Source organism: Castanea sativa, chromosome 1 (genome assembly GCF_040712315.1).
Source record: "Castanea sativa cultivar Marrone di Chiusa Pesio chromosome 1, ASM4071231v1".
NCBI lineage: Eukaryota > Viridiplantae > Streptophyta > Magnoliopsida > Fagales > Fagaceae > Castanea > Castanea sativa.
In genome coordinates, this window is record NC_134013.1 from 15,247,767 (window position 1) to 15,269,884 (window position 22,118).

The 22,118-nt window shown below is 34.2% G+C and overlaps 2 protein-coding genes and 1 non-coding gene across 5 annotated transcripts; 2 read left to right on the plus strand and 1 right to left on the minus strand.

The window, feature by feature from the left end:
* Nucleotides 1-7,003: 7,003 nt before the first annotated feature.
* LOC142627989 (uncharacterized) lies at nucleotides 7,004-10,654 on the plus strand. The gene is made up of 9 exons (XM_075801908.1): nucleotides 7,004-7,180; nucleotides 7,257-7,283; nucleotides 7,378-7,457; nucleotides 7,872-7,944; nucleotides 8,354-8,411; nucleotides 9,063-9,114; nucleotides 9,484-9,508; nucleotides 9,620-9,711; nucleotides 10,304-10,654. Exons 1-9 carry the CDS (start codon nucleotides 7,082-7,084, stop codon nucleotides 10,353-10,355), a joined length of 558 nt encoding a protein of 185 aa, XP_075658023.1. The 5' UTR covers nucleotides 7,004-7,081; the 3' UTR covers nucleotides 10,356-10,654.
* Nucleotides 10,655-14,552: 3,898 nt separating this feature from the next.
* On the plus strand, nucleotides 14,553-14,624 carry TRNAM-CAU (transfer RNA methionine (anticodon CAU)). Its single transcript has one exon. It is a non-coding gene; the product is annotated as a tRNA-Met (tRNA).
* Nucleotides 14,625-16,040: 1,416 nt separating this feature from the next.
* LOC142622667 (G-box-binding factor 3-like) lies at nucleotides 16,041-21,703 on the minus strand. 3 transcript variants are annotated; one of them, XM_075796193.1, is made up of 13 exons: nucleotides 21,539-21,703; nucleotides 20,782-20,899; nucleotides 20,532-20,594; nucleotides 20,300-20,395; nucleotides 20,081-20,161; nucleotides 19,592-19,633; nucleotides 19,216-19,373; nucleotides 18,991-19,039; nucleotides 18,807-18,855; nucleotides 17,284-17,462; nucleotides 17,023-17,100; nucleotides 16,782-16,907; nucleotides 16,041-16,661 (listed from the first exon to the last, which is right to left on the minus strand). In XM_075796193.1, the coding sequence occupies exons 2-13, from the start codon at nucleotides 20,842-20,844 to the stop codon at nucleotides 16,404-16,406; spliced, it is 1,242 nt and encodes a 413-aa protein (XP_075652308.1). In that variant the 5' UTR covers nucleotides 20,845-20,899; nucleotides 21,539-21,703; the 3' UTR covers nucleotides 16,041-16,403. The 3 variants fall into 3 exon arrangements, with proteins under 3 accessions (XP_075652308.1, XP_075652306.1, XP_075652307.1); XM_075796191.1 differs by having other exon boundaries at nucleotides 19,216-19,376; XM_075796192.1 differs by having other exon boundaries at nucleotides 19,216-19,376; nucleotides 20,782-20,904; nucleotides 21,539-21,693.
* Between the last annotated feature and the right edge of the window lie 415 nt (nucleotides 21,704-22,118).

The following is a 22,118-nucleotide window of genomic DNA, read 5'->3' on the forward strand; positions in this document are numbered from 1 at the left end:
AAGAATTTAATTAATATGATTTTCAAGTTTATAACCTACTGTGAAAGCTACAAAGTTGATGTGTTAAAGTATGGATGGTCAACAAAAGACCAAACATTTTTGGTTATATATATAGTATTATTATAGATAAGTTTTTCAACCCTTCCTTATCTTTCTTTCTTTCTTTTGGATTTAACTAAAAATATTTAGGGTATGTTTGATATGTTGTAACAGCTATTGTAATAGAAAAGTTATTTCATGTTTTATAGACTAATAATTATTCAGTTATTTAGTCGCATTTTATTATATGTAACAACTAAACTTGTTGAATAGTAATAATTATTCTATTACAACATGTTTTATTTTCAATAATAAAGAATAATTTTCCTAATGTAATCTTCATTTCGTGTATCAAATGTACCTTCAAAAAAGTTGATAATAACAATGATAAATAGAAAATAACAATGATAAATAGATAATAAAAATAGATATTCTGAACTAGTGCTACATACATTTCACCTGAGATTGTATAAATTGATTTCAATTAAGTTTGAGGTATTTTTGGATTGTTGGGTTTTATCAAGTCTAATTAAAAAAAATTTGAGTTTTGATTCAACTGTCTAAACTCATTATTCAATGAATACTACAATTTACATAATTGGGTCTAATATTTTAATTTTATCAAAACTAAATCTCAAAATATTATAATGAATAAAAATAAAGAAATTAAACTAAATCTAAAACCCCAAAAAGATGTCAACCGCATTTCATGGGATTGATGGAACACCCGAATAACACTCTATATGGCCCTTGGAGTACATGATGGAAATTAATAAGACATGTGAATATATGATCAATTTCGGACACACACACATCAAACAAGAGCAAAAAATGTTTCCCTTAGGTTAAGGAATGGACCACATTACCTTTAATTATGGGCCTATATGGGATGGTCGTGGTCCTAAAACCATAAATGCATGCTAGACTAGATAATAGATATAATTGGCTTTTTGTGCCTAATTTCTTTCAATTTCAACAACTAAAATCTTACTCGTTTTTGTTTGACTGCATCTATCCCAAAGAATTCATACATCTTCTTAGAAAATAGACCTTCAACTTGATCAACACCTTGGAAATTGTACACAAATCATTATCCAAGAGGCGTAGATATTGGAGGGGTTGTCGCAGTAGTTAAAATTCTTCAAGTTTAGTACTATATATGTACTATGTAATAGTTTGGAGTTTGGACATATATAAAACCCATGCAGTTGCATAGAATTTTTTTCCCCCTAGCAAAAATCATGATGATTAAATTTGACATTACAATTTTCGTAATCATTATGCATTGAGATTTCACCAAAACTTGATCTCCATTGCTGTTCATTTAAATCATAAACTGATAAACGAGAGCCAATGTATTTCATTTCCAAATAAATCATTTAAAACTCATATACAACGATGAGGAGATGATGATGATGGTGTAGCGCATGCGTGAACGTATTTTACTTGCTCTTGGCTCCTATTTGAGGAGCCAAAACCAATGAGAACCCTGTGACCGCCGCATATATATGTTTTTATAACAGACCACTAGCTAATATAATTTTATTAGTTTCATTTTTTTTTAATGATTCCATAGATATAATAATGAAGAAAGAATAAGTTGAACTATATATGGTTCTTCACTTCTTCTAGTAAAATAGAGGAGACTATAATATTGAGCTAATAAAAAAAATATTAATGTCATTGTATGGTATGATAAACAATTGAAAAAAAAAACTACATTTGTTTTTTTTACCTTATGCTAATTATAATTGAAATGAACAAAATATCAAAAAGAGGATGTTGAATTTTAAATTTTCTTTATGACCAGTTTGCTTAAAAGAGTGTTTTTCTAGATGAAATAATGTAACATATCAATTTGGGATTTTAAACCCAATAACAACAGCAAAAATGAACAAAACAAAACAAACAAAAACCAAGGATGTTCAAGTATAAAAATAAGTATTGGTCATCATCACACCAAATCACCAATAGCTTTAAAGAATATCTAAATCAATGTTAGTAATATACGAGATGGAATATATGCAATATGCATTATGTATACATTTAATTTGGTTTAATGTTTGAGATAAAAAGAAAAAATATATATATACACACACACATGTACGTTTATTTATGTCTTTTAAGCCAAAAATTTAAAACATTAAACCAAATTGACTGGTTTTATTATATTTCAATTTAGTAACATATTTAAGTAATCTTAGTATAATCTCATTAAGTCATATAATAGAAACCAAATAATTAAGTATTGGATATATTTAGTATATTTCCTTAATTTTTGGTTGTGTTTTCAAACAAAATATTAAATAAGTGAATGAAAGAAATGATGCTTAATTTTTTATTCATTTACTTATCATAAAAGCAAATTAATTACTAAACCATAAGACTCTTGATGATTTTACACTATATATATCACAAATAAAAATAATGCAGGTGTCAATTAATATGTGCATTTTCCAAGATTAAGGCCATCATTTTAATTTTAATTTTAATTTTGTTTGAATCGTTAAGACTACCACTTTAAAGGACATATACCGTACAATTTGAGCTATTTTGCATAGACTTTTCTTTCCAACGAGACCTTTGTTTATCCCCATCATCATAACCAGTGGCATTGATTTCCCTTGCTTTTAACTTACAATAATGTAAGGATTTAAATTTTTTTTTTTTTTTTTTTGATGAGGTAAGGATTTAAATTTAGAGGGTTGAATAATGCAAGGGGAATTTATTGGTGGATTTATTGCTTCACCAACCTTGAGGAAGTCTCGCTGGAACCTACCTTTAACAGTGATGAATTGCTGATTCATTGATTATCTTCATAGGCCTATAATAATAAAATAATAAAAATAAAAAACCATGTCTAACATATATTTTGATTTTTCAAGTAGAGGATGGAGAGAAGAATAACCAGACAATCATCATGAAATTCCAAAAGAGATTAGAGTATGAGAAAAAGGTCGCATGTGAATACATTATGAAATTAGGAGCAAAGAATCTTAGCTTAATTAAGAGAATGATGGATAACTTTGGTTCGGACCACATGATCTTTAATTATGGATTTGAGTATGGTTTGGTCCAAAACTATCATATACTATAGTCTAATTGTGTGCCTTTTCTTTTTATTTTTTTATTTTGAGTAATTAGTGTGTCCTTCTTAATAGCAAATTCGTCCATCTCTCTTTCCTTTGATTCTCAAAAAAAAAAAAAAAAAAAAAATTCGTCAATCTGTATAAAATATTTATACCATTATGTATAAGATGGGTACATGTGATTTTTTTTACTGTATTTACATTTTTGCACTACATGTGAAATGATATAATAAACCTTCATATATAACTATGTTGATATAGTTTGACTGTTTAAGAAATAAATTTAATTTCTTCTAATTCATAGAATTTAGTCAATAATGTTTAAGATAGGATAATGATATTGTAACTATATGTTGTATTGCCAACAATTACATGATTTAGTGATATTGTCTAATTCTTCTTATGAGAAAAACCTAGATCTTCCTCACTTATTATTCATCTATTATTTTATTCTCTTATATTTTATATACATATATATAATATAATTATCCTCGGGGGGATTCAATCTCATGTTCTTTATGTAAATGAGGCCATTTGATATTATTGAGTTACAAAACTCTTTATATTATACTCGTATTGTTTATGATAGCACGTACTAACATTTTTTTTTTTCTCTAAAACAAGAAGGTAAAATATTATTTTCAGGCACTAGCTTGTGGGTTTTGAGGATATCTTTTTGGTAAACCTAGAATTAATATTAATTAAGAACTATTGCCAGCAGCAACATTTGTACAAAGTCTGGGGCGGTACACGCCATTCATATCATCATACAGCAGCTTAGAAATAGCAGAGGGGGAAAGGCAAAAACTAAAGACAAAACATCAGAATTCGACCCCATTTTTGCTAAAACATTAGCACAAAAATTTGCTTCCCTGAAGCAGTGTGATAATTTAAACTGAGGCAGCCGCAGCAACAATTCCCTGCAATCATCAACAAGACCAAACAAGGCACCATTAGTATTGACATTGCTAGACACTAAGGAAATTGCAGCAGAAGCATCAAGCTCAATTTCCACTGCAGAAATTCCCCTATCTAAACACAGCTCCAACCCGTCCCTCAAAGCCCACAACTCCACTGCGATACTTGAGCTCACACTGATGGTCTTAGCAAATCCCACCACCCACTGACCCACACAATCTCTCAGCAAGCCACCACACCCTGACAATCCACTAGTGTAGACAAAGGAGCCATCGGTATTAAGTTTATGCCATCCTTCAGCTGGCTTCAGCCATTTGACTTGCTTCAAAAGCCTATCCGTTCTCTTGTTGGGGTCCAAAACGCAATACATTAACTCACGCGTTTGCATTTCCACTGCCTGGACCAGATTCGGATTAGAGGGCTGCTGTTTGAAGGCCTTTCTATTTCGTTGCAGCCACAGATTCCACAAACCCAGTAGGAAAAAATTGCACCAGTCGTAGTCCTTACCAGTTGCCTTTGCTGATTCTAAGGCATTTATTTTGATCCAAGACACAAGGTCATCCGAAAAGGAGTGCTTGAGGTTGTCAGGACAGCTAGAATGCTCCCAAAAGATTTTTGCTATCGGGCAGTCCCTCAAAACATGGTTAATACTCTCCTCCATTTCTGTGCAACTGTCGCAACCCCCCAAACCACCAATACCACGCTGCGTCAAAATGTCTTTCACCGGCAAGCTCATGTGTAAGCATTTCCAAAGAAACAACTTGATCTTGGGCAGAGTTTGGAGCTTCCATATCCACTTGCCATGGAAATCCAGAGCCTCAAGATTTTCATTAATAGCCAACAAATACGCATTTCTCGAGTCAAAGTCCCCATTTAAGCTGGAAATCCAGCTCCTATGATCCTCCCTCATAGCAAATCTTCTTAAAGGGGTGGCTCTCACTGCCTTTAGAATGTGAATAGGGAAAGAAAATGAGAGGTTAGCTAAATCCCATCCATTATTCATAGTCACATCCTTAATGCGAACCTCCCCCTACCTCGATTCAAAGGGCCTTCAATGAGAGACCTGATAGTGCCAATGTTCAGCCACTTGTCATTCCAGAAGCTAAGAGAACTGTTACCACCCACCGTCCACTTAGAACCCTTCCCACAAATGTCTCTGCCAATCTGCACTGCCTTCCAAGCTCTAGTATGCGCCTTGGGCTTCCTAAAGGTTCCAGCCATATACTTTTTCCTCAACACATCAGCCCAACCTCCATTTTTTGAGTTCTCCATACGCCAGCACAGCTTTGCAGCTAGAATTATATTTCTTCCTCTGGCTTCCTGAATGCCCAGCCCCCCCCGGTACTTTGGTTTAGTAATTTTCTCCCAGCCAACCATGTGCATTTTTTGTTTCTCCTCCGTCGATCCCCATACAAAATTCCTACTAACCTTATCAAGATTATTGAGAATTCGAGTAGGGAGCATGCACCCCTGCATCACATAGGCAGGAATAGCCGAGAGGACAGATTGGGCAACCACTACCCTACCTACCATTGACAACAACTTTGATTTCCAGCCTTGCAGCTTAGTTTGCACCCACTCTACCACATAATTGAAATCTTGCGATGTTGATCCCAGATGCTTAATCGGGAAACCCAAATACTTTCCTAAATTTGGGGTCGAGTGAATGCCAAGCACCTCACACAACTCCTCTCGAGTATCAGGATTGGTATTAGGGGAAAAGAAAACTTTAGACTTATTCAGGCTGACTTTTTGACCTGATAATTCACAAAATGTATCCAAAGTTTCTCTCACACTGATACAATTCCTCAAGTCAGCTTTAGCAAAAAGAACAAGGTCGTCGACAAAGAACAGATGGGAAAAGGCTTGCCCACCTCTTGAGGCCCGGACCAGATCCCACAACTACTCTTCACAACGCCGTGAAATAAGGAAACCAAGCACTTCCATACACATGATGAATAAATAGGGGGAGAGAGGATCCCCTTGTTTGATTCCCCTTGTCTGATTCCCCTTGAAGGTAGGAAAGGCTCAAGTTTACCACCATTGAGCAGCACAACAATCGATGAGCTAGAGACACAACTCATAATGAGTTTGATAAGAGAGGGGGGCAGCCGGTACAACTCAAGAACATCTCTAATAAAGTGCCACTCGAGTCTATCATAGGCTTTCTCCAAATCTATTTTTATGGCCATAAAACCCGTCTTCCCCTTTTTGAGCGTCAATGTATGTATAGGTCTTGAGGATATCATGTGCATAATATCTCACAATAGATATTATACAACAAAATTGGTAGGCTTTTTATAAAAGTATAATTCTTCATAGTCTACTTCATATGTCGCTAGTTGGTCTACACAAAAGTTGGCATCTTGAACAAATAATTACTCTCGACTTTCCAGTTTATAAGACTATACGAATAACTTCATACAATCAACGATAAGTATATACAATAAGTATATATACTCATAGTGCGGTCGTAAGCTCTTTATATAAATAATGTTGAACTAAGAAAGAATCCACCTGGACGATAACAACTTTATAATTTATGAGTTTATGTTACACTGTAGGCCAATAAACTCACCATCCACTTTATAACCTCTGCAACAATAGTCTCAGCCCATAGCATAATAATCATATAGATACTACACCAAAAAAAAAAAAATTTAAAAAAAAAATTGTCCTTAAGTAGCTATTGCTTTTTTAAATAATTGAGATCGAATTTCAAAATTTCGAATTTAATCTAGGCGTTGGATAAAAAAATTCAACTTTGTATGTTTTTACTTTTTACCTTTTTCACTTTTTGAAACTCTCTCTCACATTGATTAGGGGTAATTGCACAGTGTCGGATCCAAATTCCAAAAAAATAAAAAGGAGTGGGGTTCTTATTTGGAAATGGGCCGGCGTCGAGTCCAAGGCCCAGTACAGGAAAAAAAGAAAGAGAAAAATACAGGCAAGTGAGAAAAAATGGTCGCCAATACTGACGGAGTTGTTCTGAGTTTTGACTTGAGACTTGAGAGAGAGAGAGACGAAATCGGAAGATGGGAAGGTCGGCGGCGTGGCTGGTTCTGACGATTTTCGCCGTCTTCTCTGTTGCTTACTGCATCGATGACAAATGCGCAGCCTGCAATGCCGTCGCGGTATTTTTTTTTTTCCAATACATCAATTTGATCCTATTCTTATGCGATCTGATACAATAGCCAAATTGTTTTGCAGGAAGAGCTAGAGTATGGACTTTCCAATGTAAGAATGATTTTTTTTTTTTTTAATTAAACAAAAATTTTGGAGTTAATAATTATTATCATCTCTGTTAAGCTTAAAATGTTAAATTTGACAGGAAAAACCAAGGAATCATTTAGATATGAGACACCGACTTGACTCTAGAGGTCAACGTAAAGGAAAGGTAATTGATTACAGGTATTGCCTCAATTATCTCCTCTCTTTTTGTTGGTTGGATTGTTAGTATCATATAGGTTATAGGTATATTCATATTTAGTCATTTGGATTTCGTATAACTCAAAAAATAAGAAATTTTACCTTTTTTTTCGGGTTTTAGTGTGAGTTAGATTATAATGTACGTTATATCAGAATTGGGGGGGGATTGGAAAGCAATGTACTATTAGATCTAGATTAAGATGTTCAAGCTAATCAGATGGGGGGTTTTGAGAGGTTTTAATATATATTCTGATGTAATGGGTGATATATCTATGGTTATTAAGTAAGTGCTGTACATATATCTGCGGCGTATATGATCATTTTCGAAAGTAATTGTTGTTTTGTAGTTTGGTTTACGAGTGGCTGATTTCATGGTTGTGCAATTCTTTCCAATAGAGTCAGTGAGCTCAGAGTCGTTGAACTTCTTGATGGGCTTTGCGACAAGATGCAAGATTACACTCTTGAGCAGGTAGTTTCCACTTTGATTTGATCTCTTTATAGTGTCACTGTCCCATGTTTTTTGGGGGCTTAAATAATTCTGTTCTGTTGGTCCCTAAACTTTTAGCTCATGAGCAATTTTAGTCCTTGAAATTTAAAGTGATTGCTTTTAGTCCCTAACATACTTAAAGTGACCGCTTGTAGACCCTAAAAAGCTTAAAGTGATTGATTTTTGTCCCTATCAGTCATGAGCTAGAGTTTAGGGACCAACCCTGTATTCAGGACTTTTGTCAAATGCATTGGTATTGTGGTGTGGTGGCTGAATCACAATGTTCATCTTCTGTGGCAGCCATTCTATGGCCGGTCAATATCTTGTGGCATTATGACATGTTTAGATATGCTGCTGTGGGTATATTTAAATTCATCTCTTCATTTTGCAGATAGATTCAACCACGCAAGAGTGGGTCAGAGTGGATGATTGGAATAACGTCACAACAAGTAAGTATTATTTTACAATGACTTGGATTAGTTAAGCTCAAATTTCACTCTTGCAAATAATGCTAGCCACAGTTTGTGCTTAGGTTGTCATGGTGATTTTCTTTTAATCAAGATTGATATTTGAATCAAATAAGTTATTTGCCGGCTAGTTTAGAAAGAATAGGATAATTGTCTTGTCCTGTTCTCCTTTAGTTAAAATAGAACATAGCTTATTGTCTTTATAGTTCTTGTAGCAAAATAGGGGACGCAAGACTTTTTAGATTCTGACATATGTTCTATCTTCTTGAGAAATTTGTGATGATTATTACTCTTCAATCTAAGACAAACTTTATGACCTCAATTATACAAGATGGCAAAATGTTAATTTATGCTAACATCTTCACTTGACATATTGTCATTTGAATCTTGATGTGCTTAAATGACTTGATATTCTATTAATCTTTTTTACAATGCAAAGGTTTTAGAAAATAATTAAGTTGGAGAAGGGAGAATATGGAATTTTTCTGTGATGCTTTTATTTTTTATTTTTTTTTACTGAAAGAGCACTTACAAACACTCCAGAAAATCTGCCTTTTTGTATTGCCCAAAATTTATTTGCGTTTTGAAAAACTGTGATGCCTTTTAACAATTGTTTGTTTTCTTTTGTGGTAGATAAACAAGAAGCTCGAGCATATTCAAAAGCTATATCATCTTATTGTGGAAGGTGAGACATCAAACAGTTCTGGTATACCTCCTCTTGTGGCCTGTTGCCACTTTGTTATTTGTATCTCAGTTTTACCTATCAAAAAAAAAACAAAAAATGCCTGTTGCCTTTTTGCTCCCATTACAAATGAGGGCATTATGCTCCTTCTTCTGTAAAGTTGAGCCTATTTTTTTGGTGTGGGAGTAGGGGGGTTATTTACAGCTTTTTAAAGCTTCATTTTTTGTTTTTGTTTTTTTTAAATGCAACTGTACTTTTGCTCAGCTTTAAAAAAAAAAATTACCAATGAAAATAACTTATTCCGAACGAACTATTAACTATTTTAGTATGTTGATTCACTGAGTCTGATCATTTGTGTTTAAAATGGGACAGGTTAATTGAGGAAACAGAAGATGATGTAAGTTTAGATGTTCTGCTTATCAATTTCAACCTTAATTCAAAGTCGTTTTTGTTTATGCTCTATGTATGTTTATTTCGGTTTTACTGATGATGCCAAATACTCTTGCAGTTGGCGGAATTGATAAAGAAAGGATCTGTTAAAGTAGGAGATGTAAGCAAGGTTCTTTGTCAAGATTTAAGCAAGCACTGCAGTCAGACGAGGTAATTTTAAACCTCAAATCTGTAATTTAACCTACTTCTTTTTTTTGGGGGCCCCGCCGAGGGGGGGGGGAGGTGGGGGGGAGAAAAGCCACCAATAAAAAAGTAGCAAGAGCTTTGAGCCGTATTCCAAAGCCACCTGTAGTTTGTTCCTATTACCAACTATAACTTGTTTGGGAGGGGGGAAAATGGAATGAGATGGATTTTTTAAGGAACAGTCAATCCATTTTCATTTTTTTAGGAATTTAGGAGGAAGTAATGAAATGGTGACTTTAGTTAGAAGGAAGGGAATGCTTAGGTGAAAATACACATTCCATTAATGGAATGGAGCTGAAATATTGATTATATACCTATTCCAAGAAAAGACGAATAAAAACTAAAGAGTGAAGGGTATAATAATTATATATTTCTATTTTTTCCATTTCTTCTCTTATAAACTTCCACACACATTAGAGAATTTTCCAATCATTCCAGCTTTTGATGATTTACCCATTCTATTGTTCTTTATAACTCCAGAACCTATTATTAGAAATCAAATGTGTGGTAGCGAGACTTCCAGAGAGACATAAATGATTAAATTTCATGTTTATTGCAGTGGTTCCCAGCAGGTGGATGACAATGATCATGGATTAGATGGAGAGCTCTGATTCACTCGCAAAATAAAAGTTCTGGCAGTCTAAAACTTTAGATAGGTATCATTAATCAAAGTATTAAGTTATGCTTGTAACCCCCCAAATTTTGCTTCCAATTGTTCTGCTGGCAGGATGAACCAATGTGTTTTACTTCATACGAGTCGAACTTACCTTATTATCTATCCCCAAAAAAAGAAAAAGAAAAAGAAAAAAAAGGCTTGAACTTTGAAGAACATACAATAGCTTGAGTCACTGTGTGAGAGACTTTATTTTTGGGTCAATAAGTCAGTAAGGCCTATGACTAATTGACCCAACCCATCAGAATTAGTTGCTAGATAATCTAGGGGCATTCACCCCTGATGGGTAACCAATTTAGTGTTGCAATTTTTACTCATTTCCATGCTAATAATTAATAACTAAATTACAATTGAAACTATAATATTAAAGTTAATTAGACCTACTGAATTTTTTTTTATGACTTATAAAATTAGATTCACCAACTTTTGTATTGTTAAAAATTATACATGATTTTTCTATCTTTTCCTCAAAAAAAATAATAATAATAATACATGATTTTTACTACTAAATAGACTATTTAGATTATTAATAGATTACGAATACTTAATATCTTATAAAACTTTATTTAAGATATTGATGGTATATACAGTTCATCAATTTTAATATTTATATACTTTACCTTCTTTATTATCATCAATGGTCATTTGACAGCTTCACAAATATTTTTCCCAAGTTGAGCTCAGTCAAGATGTTCAAACAGCTCAAATGATTTTTACAACCTTAGAGAGAATACCATGATTATGTTGTTTTTATGGAGCAAAGATTGAATATGACAGTATAAGTGTCGAGATTGCACAACTCGAAAATTTCTTCTTTGAGAAAGAAGTGTTAAGAACACTAATCACGATATATTAAGCTTCTCTCCTGATAAAATCCCTGACACTAATTTAGACAAAATACTTTAATAGAATTTCTTGTGCTTTAATATAGGTAATGACAAACATAATTGCTAGTCATTTTGACAAAGAAGTTGGGGTTTCTCAATCACCAAACCAAAGTTAACCCACATCCAATTAAATATATAAAGTAAACCACAATTGATGCCACTTAAATATGCCCTATTTAACTTATAACTCTTTTTAGTGGGTTCCTGCTAACTCAAATGGTAAAGTTTCTGATGGTTAAATAAGAGATTTGAGATTCAATTCCTGCTTACTAAAAACTGATTAATGTTTTAGTCTGATAATAAAGAGCTACAATCAGGAGCAGATTTCATAGGTTGAACTCTTTCTAAAAAAAAAATAAAAACAAAAAAACTTATAACCTTTTTTCACTTTGGACTTACTTTATGTATTTCTTGTGTCATAATTTTTTTTTTGAGGGGCTTCTTGTGTCATAATTGATTGACTATTATATTCATTATATGTGGCATTTGTTTATGCTTTTGTCATGATTTTTATTTTTCCTTTTTCCTTTTTCATTTTTTGTGAGCTTACCATTCCTAATCGTTTTGTTGCCCCATGCTTTTTTGAGATATGAAATCCACGTCTAAATGGGAGTGAATGGAATCTTTGATGAGGCTAGATTTATTTTTCCTTTTTCCTTTTTCATTTTTTGTGAGCTTACCATTCCTAATCGTTTTGTTGCCCCATGCTTTTTTTAGATATGAAATCCACGTCTAAATGGGAGTAAATGGAATCTTTGATGAGGCTAGATAAGCATTAGGACAGATAAGCAACATATTGCTACACACAAAACATCTTGGGACAATATCAACCCTTCTAAAGTTCTATTACTTTGTGTTCAGTTGCAGCTGAGTGAGGGAAATGAAAAGAAAAAGAAAGGGAAAAGTCTCTCGTACATGTTTGGAAATAAGGACTAAGGAGAAAAGAAAAGAGAAAAATATGTTTATTAGAGAGAGAAATGAAAATTTGGGCAAAAAAGTAGGTTTGGAGCCATTAAAAATTTAAAAGTCAATATTTGTGGCTACACTTTTTTAGTGGAGTTCTCTCTCTATTTCCCCCCAAATTAAGCCGGATTGATTTATATTCCTCCACTTTTGTTCTTTTTCTCATCTCTCCTATCAAACAAATAGAGAAAAAACCCCCTTCCCTTCCCTTCTCTTTTCCTTGTTCCAAACTGATTTACTTGCTATTATTGAGTCTATGCAATTTACCTTTTTTGAATACATTTTTAGGAAAGGGGAGTCGAACTCTAGATATTTTTATTGGAAATACTAAGCTATCATTGAAATACGAGAATCTTGTTGCCTCTTAGGCATCTAGTTGTATAGCTTTGGGAACAATATACATCTCCTTCCTTCCTCACAACGTTTAAGAGGCTTGTGATATAGATGAGATTATTTAATATAGTATTTATGTGTTTAAGCAACAAAAAAAAGTACTTAGGTGATTGTAAGGAGAAAAAAATAGGAGAAGATAAACATTATGATATTTGAATTAATATGGTTGCAACTATTCTTACCATGGTTTTAAAAACTAGGACAATCAAAGAATCGGAAAAAATGTCCAATTCTTGATTTTTCCTAGTTGAACCACAGATTTTGATTGTTTTTATTTGATTGGTTTAGGGTTTGGTTCTTAGTTGAATTGGCCGGTTCGATTCTATTTTTAAAACCATGATAATAGCAAATGCTTTTCTTGTTTCTAAAAATAAAAAAAGGGGCTAATTATCACTATTTTTCGTATTTATTTAAATTATTGATGATATAACAAAATTCAATCCCCTTATTTTAAAGGTGTTTGGTTTGCTCCTAACTCAAAACCCATCACTTATCTCTCATCACAACTCATATCCCATATCCCATATCTCTATCTCTACTACAACTCAAAACTCTCTCTACTTTTTGTTTGGTTCCAAATCTCAATTGCATGTCTCACACTTTAACTCAAATTGGTGGAGCTCACACACTCATAAATCATAACTCAAAATTTTGGAAACATCCTAAATGCTGAACTCAATTTTCATGACTCTAACTCAAAGTTTTGAGTTATGGAAACACAACTCAAAAACCAAGCCAAACAACTTACATTTTAATGGGGCCCACATTTTTTGAATTTTGGATAATGAAAACTAAATTATATAACTTAAAACTCATCCAACCAAACATGCATAGTTTTTAAGAATTCTATGATTGAGTTATTCCAAGAACTATAAAACGTCTAAATTTGAAAATAGCTATTTTCATGAGCAACATGGCTAGTAAAGCCATGCGATGGCGTCACTATCCTATCCCAAATCTGAAAGAACAAAGTTTCTCTTCAAACTAGTTTGGAGAGAAATCCTTCAAACTTATCATATCTTTTTTTTTAAGTGTGAATTTTGAAAATCTAACTATTGAATTTCATGTTTCTTATGTTCTTAACATGCATATCGAATTTCGTTAAAATCAGATTTTATTTACTATTTGATTAATGAACTTATTTTTTATACACAATTTTAGATTACAAAAACTTGAAATTTTAACATTTGTTTGATGACATAGCAATTGATTTTTTATTTTCTTGAAATTTTGCAAGCATGAATAATATAATAAGAACATGGCATCCAACAGTTAGATTTTCAAATTTTACACTCACTATAAAAATATTTGATAAGTTTGAAGGGTTTCTCTCCAAACTAGTTTGGAGAGAAACTTTTTCCAATTTGAAATTTCTTTTGCACGGTTTGAATCCAACAAGGCTAGCTTAGAAGGCATCATAATTCTTCAAGAACAAAGTTTCTCTCTAAACTAGTTTGGAGAGAAACCCTACAAACTCATCATATATCTTTATATTGAGTGTGAATTTTAAAAATCTAACCGTTAAATTACATGTTCTTATTACATTCTTAATGCTTACAAAATTTCAAGAAGATCAAAGATCAATTGCTATGTCATCAAATAAATATTATAATTTCAAGTTTTTGTGATTTAAAGTTGTATGTAAAAAATAAGTTAATTGATCAAATAGTAAATAATATCCAATTTGAACGAAATTTGATACGTAAGTTAAGAACATAAGGAACGTGAAATTTAACGATTAGATTCTCAAAATTCACACCCAAAAATGAAATATATAAGAAGTTTGAAGAGAAACTTTGTTTATTCTTCAAAAAGAAAATATGCACGGGCGTAGTGGCCAAAGCCCCTTTTGATATTAAATAAATATTATATTTTCCACTGTTTAATCAACAATCAGAGTGGCGCAGCGGAAGCGTGGTGGGCCCATAACCCACAGGTCCCAGGATCGAAACCTGGCTCTGATAAAAGAGCGGCTTCCGATTCAATTTTTTAAAGGCAATGCCTTAACCAAGGTTTGGGGCTTTGGGCTTAAGGCTTGGGCTAGATTTGGGCAGAACAAGAACAAAAGAACCACATAAACTAAAGGCCGTCATGCTCTTGAAATTTGTAGCCTATTTTTGCACAAAATTTGAGGTTTGAACCAAGAATTTAATCCCTTTTTTTTTTTTGGTGGTAAATTGAATTTAATCCTTCACAATTATGGTTTTGATTGGAGGTAGAAAAGAGAAAATTGCATGAGATAGCAAGATTATAAATGGAACAATTGATACCCACCTTTGTTGGGCAGCCATTCATCAGTTGTGTAGTATTGCACTCTTTCTACGACTTGAGCTAGTATTATATTACATTGACAAAGGTTACTAAGAACAAAAGAACCACCTATCCTTTTCAAAAAAAAAAGAAAAAAGAACCACATATCGCCATTGTGCTAATTGAGATTTTGTATTATTACTCAGAGACCTCTCATGAAGATTGAGTTGCTGCTGTATCAACACAAAGCACCTATTTGTACTAGCCGAAATCTACCATTGATTTTGTTTTCTTCTCACATGGATTTCAGACCAGTGTATAACAGGAAAAGAAAATGGTAGAACAAACAGCATATAAGTAAGCCATTTACTAGTATATGTTAATTCACGTGAATCGATGGACCTAAACCCATGATTATGATTTATGATCACATCCTTGTTGGTCCACAATCAAATAGAAGATTCAAAGTCCACAAATAAAAACTTGTCAAATGTCACTTATTTAATTAAATCCTACCATTATTGACTTTTTATTATTTTAACTACCTAAAATAAAATAAAGCTTGATTTAAGCTACCTAAAATTTGAAAGTAAGACCGAGCGGTAGAAGTCAGGCCATTAGATGACAAGTAGCCTCCCGTAAACGACATATCCTAAGTTTGAATCTGGAAATCAATTTCTCTAAAAATGAAAAAATTGAGCTCAATGCTACCTACTAAATTTTATGCATTCAATTTGGACTTTGTAATACATTTTGTTTTCTGTGGGTGGTTTGTTTGATTGATGAATTATTAATTTATTATTTACAGGTGGTTGTGATTTGATTCATTCGTAGATGTTTTTTTTTTTTTTGGTAGTTGAGTACCAGTGGCAGTTTGATCTAGTGTTGTCTTTGAGGGGGAACCAAAAATACACAACTTCTTTGCCACAACTATGTTTTTTTAAAATGCAAGTGATAAAGAAAAAATAATGAATTCATGTATAAGTGATAGATGATCGCTCATAATCTACCACGTCAAAATTGTGACAAAAAATTGTAAAAAAAAAAAAAAAAAAACTTGTATTTGAACTTCTGTTAAAAATTTGCAATCATTATTCAATGTGTGTTTTAGGCCAAACCAGTGGGAATTAAAAAGGTTAAAAACATCCAACTCTTCTCACTCACGTACCACAAAAGGACCAAATCACTAGTTCATAAAATTTCACAAGCAGACACGTCTCACAGCACAGGCGAACCCTAACTAAATCTCCTCAATGTACATTACTTTTCTGTGGTTGTCCATGCACTCTGAATACTAAAAAAGTTAAATTATTTCATACATGAATAAGCTAACTTATAAACAAGTAAAAATTAGAGTCTGCATTTTCGGGGATACCAGTCCTATTCAGTTGTTTGATTCATTCTTCTGCTTATTGTTAGCAGTAATTCTGGGCTTTTAATATTGCCAAAACCACATGACTAAAAAAACTGCAATATTGCTGTTTCCATGATGATCATGAACAGCCAGCAGCCACGGCATCAGCCCTGGGACTTGCATCTAAGAGTTGATGCAGCTTGGCACCAGAACTTGAGTTCTTATCATACATGCCACTCTTTTCCTCAATGCTCTTACCAATTGAACCCGAACCCAAATTATTAACTCTCGACAGCAGGTTTTCTGTACTAACGGGTAGGGTTCTTTTGTCATCAATGCTGTTCAAAATTATCTCCTCTCTCTGTTGTAGTCCTCGTTGTGCATTTTTCAGTTTCTCCTGTATAATTATATAAAATCCAATTTATAAGTTGAAGCAAGAGTAACAGGCTCAAAAGAAGTTAAAAACTAATTGATTCCCCATGCAAGAAGGAATTATAGGGATGGCATATGGATGTACCATTAATGTAGCATTCTCTAGCCTTAGTTTCTCCGAGTTATCAGTCAATCCATTTATTTCAGACTTTATTGCCTCATTCTCAGCGACCATTGATTCAACTTTACGTGCAAGTTCTTCAGTTTCAGCCTGTGTGGAGGGTTGCAAATCATTAGCCAGACCTCGATGAATGCAAATTGGTCGTTCAGACCAACAACACAAGAGTTGAGAATTTCTAAGTACTAAAATACACAGATTCCTATACCTGCTTCCTCAGCCTTGACCTCCTAGCAGATTCTCGATTAGACTGTTTCCTCCGCTCTCGTTTCAGCTCCCTTTCATTCTGAGCAATATAAAATAAACCATCACCAGAATGTACAACTAGGTCAGAAAAGGCTTTAGACAATGAATCAGTAGACATTGAACAGCAAAATAATTCAAACTTTTGACAAAATGAAGCATATACTGGACTAATATGGGAGGGAAGAAATCCGAAGAACTAAAGAGCTTAATTTGCAAATTATACCTGTGTCCACCCTTCAGAAGGCAGTACCGAACAAGATTGAGGGACACTAGTAGGTGTTGTCATGGTGTTCACACTATGAGTGTTCCTGAGCTCAAATGCACCCAATACCTTACTGGTAGTGGCATTTACCTCCTTGGCAGAAACTGTACCGGCATGTGTCTCTGTCTTGCCACCAATGACTGTCCAAATACAGATAGAGTAAACAGAAAAATCAAAACAAGAATTCAACTCAATATCTCAGTTTCTTCTTTACCACAGGCAATTTTTCTGCAAGCAATATGTTTCATTACAATGGATCACTTGGTACATCTCTATTTCATTGATAATTTCATGTAGTAGTATTAAGTGGAAAAATCTTTTTGAAATAGTTTAAAAGATACCATTTCTTCTATGTTTGAAGCAAGAACAATTTAGACATCCACCATTTAGAGAGACCAATCAGATATGAAAGAAACTACAGCCTAAAGACAACACCGTAAGATATTGCAAAGAGGAACTTATCAAAATGAGAGCCATATACAGGAGTGACATGAGAACCCCACACAGGAGTGATCACTCAGGCCTATTTATCTTATGATGTTGAAAAGGGATTATTACATGATAACCAGAAGGAAACAAACTGGTTAGCCAAAACTAACTGCAGAACAGATAATTGGTTCCCTTGATAATATGTTCCCTAATCACCACCAACGTTCAGTGCTCTTCCCCGATTAAGTCAATAAGCACCCCATGTGATTAGTATCCATCATTCAGATAGGAAAGAAACTAGAGCCTAAATACAACATTAAAGTATGATAAAATGTAAAGAAGAATATCTCAAAATGATCATATGTCATCATTCTAAACCATTCTGGTGTGAGAACCCCATATATGAATGAGTGGTGTCACTGTTCAGGCCTAATCTTTTGAACATTGAAAGGGATTACGTAATAATCGCAGTAACCAAAAGGAAATAGACTGGTTAGCTAATACTACTAGCAAGACTGTACTCCATAATTCCACAGCTAACTGACATCTTTGTAATTGGTTCCCTTGATAATTTTTCCTAAAATCACCGCCAACATTCAGTGGTCTTCCCCTTAATAAACACCCCAAGTCTCAGTCCCTCCCTAGCCCTCTGTCACTGCCGACTTCTTTTGCATGCCAGAACCAAATCCAACATGTCACTGCATACTTACCTACCAGATGTCATTAAGAGGAGCAGGTTCTCAACACAACTAAGAAGGCACTATGCAATTCCAACGCAGTAAATCCAGTCATCCCATTAATTGATACACTAGCCACCAATGGCCTTTTAGCTTAATGGTACTTCTCCTTCCTAGTGGGATGGTCTTGTGGGTGCTGGATTTTTGGGATTAAGGGATTCTTCTAATGCTTGAAAAAGAAAGGGGGCAAAGTGACTAAAAAATAAGATACATTTGGCCATGCCATGTATACAGAGAGAGGTGATCCTACACTATTGAATACCAGGCCAACTCTATTGTTCATCAAGATTTAATACTTGGTGATGAACAGAGTCATACCAGTGGTTGGTGTTCCCTCACGGCTTCTTTTCCTTCGGGATTGATTTCCCTGAACATAAGATGGGGGAGATTACAATCAAATTAACAATTTTGTCCATAATATGTATATATGAGTAAAATCAACAGAAGCTAAGTGCAAAGCTGTTGCAAGAGAATGCCTAGAAGCCAAGCATGTAGTCCTCACCTTAGCAGTATTCCCGTCACTTCCATCATTGGAATCTTCAGTCTCCGCACTGTTCACATGGCCAAAGAAACTAAGTTAGCCTAACAAGAGGTCTACTAGGAAGAATTCATACAAGTAGACATATTTACATGGGAATAGGTGGAGTGTTCTAGCCTACCAAAGAGTGCCAGATTCAAAGAAGACAAGGTTAGAGAATTGGAGGAATTATAAAAAAGATCAGCAAACCTCTGTGACATCCTATGTTCAGCCCCACCCTCAGTGCTCTCAGCACTACCATTGCCTATTGACATTGCTAGCCCATCAAACTCTTTCAACTTCTTCATAAAACCTTGATCTGTATTTCCCAACTTCGTGGGTGTTTCAATGCTCAAAGGAGTTACAGCCTGCTTCATTGCACCATAATTAAACCCAAAATTATTAAGGGGCACCTAACACAGACAATTTTTAGTCTATCCTCATTGATGTATTTCTAACTCTGCTTTTTTGTTTTTTTGGGGGTGGGGGGCTAAAGAAGTCTTTATTGGCATATTGCTTCATCAACAGTGAAAACAAAAGAATTGCAAAAATTCAAAAGAAATCATAGCAGCAAAGCTTCACTTACGGCAGGTGACAATGGAACCCCTTGACCAAGTGCATGTGACCCCTAGTTTACAAAAAAAACAAAACAGAAATACATGAGAAAGTTATTATCATTTTTTTTTCAAGTTCTATCAGACAGGAAGAAATGGGAAGGGGCATTTAGAACTATTTGATTGAGAGCTACAACTTCTATAAAGAAATGGGAACTGTGCTTAATTCACGCCACCTAGACAGGGCAGTCAGCACCAATAGGATGTCCGCCAAATGTAAGTAAATATTTTGATCATACTAAGATAACTTGGAGCATAACGCTACTGAACTAGGCCATAATTCAAAATACAAGTTTCAGGTTGCAAGACATCAAAGACAGCTATAATGGTCTACAAAACTCGAGTCTTGGACACGGAAAAAGATAACTAGTCATCCTTCAAAACGCAAATGTAGAAAGACTCCATAATAACTATGAATAAACAGAATCTAAGCAAAAAAAAAAAAAAGGATGTATGCTTACAAGAGGAACTCCAGGATGTGCATAAACCCCTCCATGTGGATAGATTGCTGCATAAGGCGCCCCATAAGGTGGCATCATTGGCTGTAAGAATTAATAAATTAACAAACCACCATAGAATGATGTTTTATAACTTTGTTCTTCAATGCACAAAGCTAGCAGAATAATTATTGCAAATCATATAGAAACTTCTACTGCCTTGAATTGATACTGGTCTTATACCTGTGTTGGGCCCCACATATATGGGTGAGGAGGATGACCTGAAGCCATGGTGGAATTGTAATATGGTGGAATAGTTACTCGGGGACCATAATATGCCTGAATATATATATGGATTAGTTTGAAGTACACTTTAACATTTCTTGAAACAAATTATAAAGCAAACCTTCTATTTAATATATAACAGTTTTTTTCTGCAATACAGGAGATTCAGTGCAGGCATGAAGTAGATAACCTGCATGGCTGCCCAATCAGGATAGGCTTGAATATTGGTCTGACTGGCCTGATTAGTCTGATCCTGTTAGTACAAAGGATTGATAATTACTCATGTGCAGACTTTCAAAGGTTAGATGTAAAAGAATATAAAGATTAGATATATCTACATATACATCTAGCCTGATTTTCTTTCCAATATCAAGAAGATTGAGATATAAATATATATATCCCAGTTTCGACAACATAAATGTTGACACTTCTCAGCTTACCAGTTGTGCAGCTGAAGGTGATTTTTCAGACTTAGAAGGCTTCCTCTCTTCATTGTTTGCCATGGATAAGCACTTAAAAACTCTTGATTTGAATTATGTAACAAAATCCTTTGCGTTTCTGCACTAATGGTAATCATGTCAATCTATAATTCAGAGGAAAAATCTCCAAAGCACCCAATGAACAGCCTAAAAAACAATATGTTTCACAATTTTAGATAGATCAAAACCAATTCTATCAAGCTTTGCGAGATACAACAGAATTAAGTTCCATTAACAATTTAACATGAGAATATATTGTTATTGAAAATTAGAACTGATAATTTACTAATACAATAAAGTGGGGCACGACACATGAAAATTTAAATGGGAGGTGAGGTGGACCCAGAGGGATTGAACCCATGAAAGTCTGAAACCAACTAAAGGAAAATTGAGTTCCTACGAAAATCCTCAACTAAGCTAAAAACAGATATTTCTATATATAAATATATTTTTCCAAGTTGCCAGGAGTTTCAGGTTTTCTCTCACATACACACTGTAGAAACCAAACCACAAAAAAGTTCATATTTTTTGTTTCCATTTCTAATAGGCTCTTTAGTCTTTCCTACTACAATTTGGTCCATTTTCTCAGCAACCAAAAAAAGCCTTAAATTGAAATAATTCAGGATAAAATTCTAATTTTTCTCATTCTGCAACTTCAAAACTGAACGAAGCAAACTATAAAAAAAATTATAAAAAAAAAAAGAGTAAACAAACATACCTTAAACTCTAAAATATAAGAGGTTTCGTTTTACTATCTTCAATGGCAAAGACGTGAACGCAAGGAAAGCTATTGTATTGTATTGACCCTTAGTTTCTCACAGCATTTCTCTCTCTCTCTCTCTCTCTCTCTCTCTAGAAACGGAGACAAAAAAAGAGTCACAGAGAAAGAAATGGCGTTGAAGAAGAAGAAGAAGAAGGAGGAGGAGGCAACATCCACGTCACCACATACACGATACACGTGGTACTTTGGGGGTGGTCCCACCAGCTTTAGCGTATGTCGGTGTGGACGTGTGGTCCGGAGACTGACGTGTCCCACGTAGGTGGACGCAGAAACAAACAACGTGGGACCCACAATGAATCGCATAGGTTGCGTAGCCAGCTCATGTATTTATATATATTGTATTTCGTATCATGTACCATGAGATCTTAAAAATGGCCCACGTGTCGCCACCGAATCTCCACGTGGGAACTGTCCACGTGCTTCTTCATTATTGGATGCTTCCGTCATTTTCTTCGTGCGCTAGAGAATCACACCCACCTAATTATACAACCTACAATCACCTATTGAGAATCATACG

Bases quoted from the DNA above. Each gene is read 5' to 3' on its own strand.
- LOC142627989 (XM_075801908.1), top strand. From the start codon at position 7,082: ATGGGAAGGTCGGCGGCGTGGCTGGTTCTGACGATTTTCGCCGTCTTC. The intron at 7,458-7,871 runs GTATTGCCTCAA...TCTTTCCAATAG, and splicing joins GGAAAGGTAATTGATTACAG to AGTCAGTGAGCTCAGAGTCG. The intron at 8,412-9,062 runs GTAAGTATTATT...CTTTTGTGGTAG, and splicing joins TTGGAATAACGTCACAACAA to ATAAACAAGAAGCTCGAGCA.
- LOC142622667 (XM_075796191.1), bottom strand. From the start codon at position 20,844: ATGGCAAACAATGAAGAGAGGAAGCCTTCTAAGTCTGAAAAATCACCT. The intron at 20,595-20,781 runs GTAAGCTGAGAA...TTGTACTAACAG, and splicing joins CACCTTCAGCTGCACAACTG to GATCAGACTAATCAGGCCAG. The intron at 20,396-20,531 runs GTTATCTACTTC...ATATATATTCAG, and splicing joins CTGATTGGGCAGCCATGCAG to GCATATTATGGTCCCCGAGT.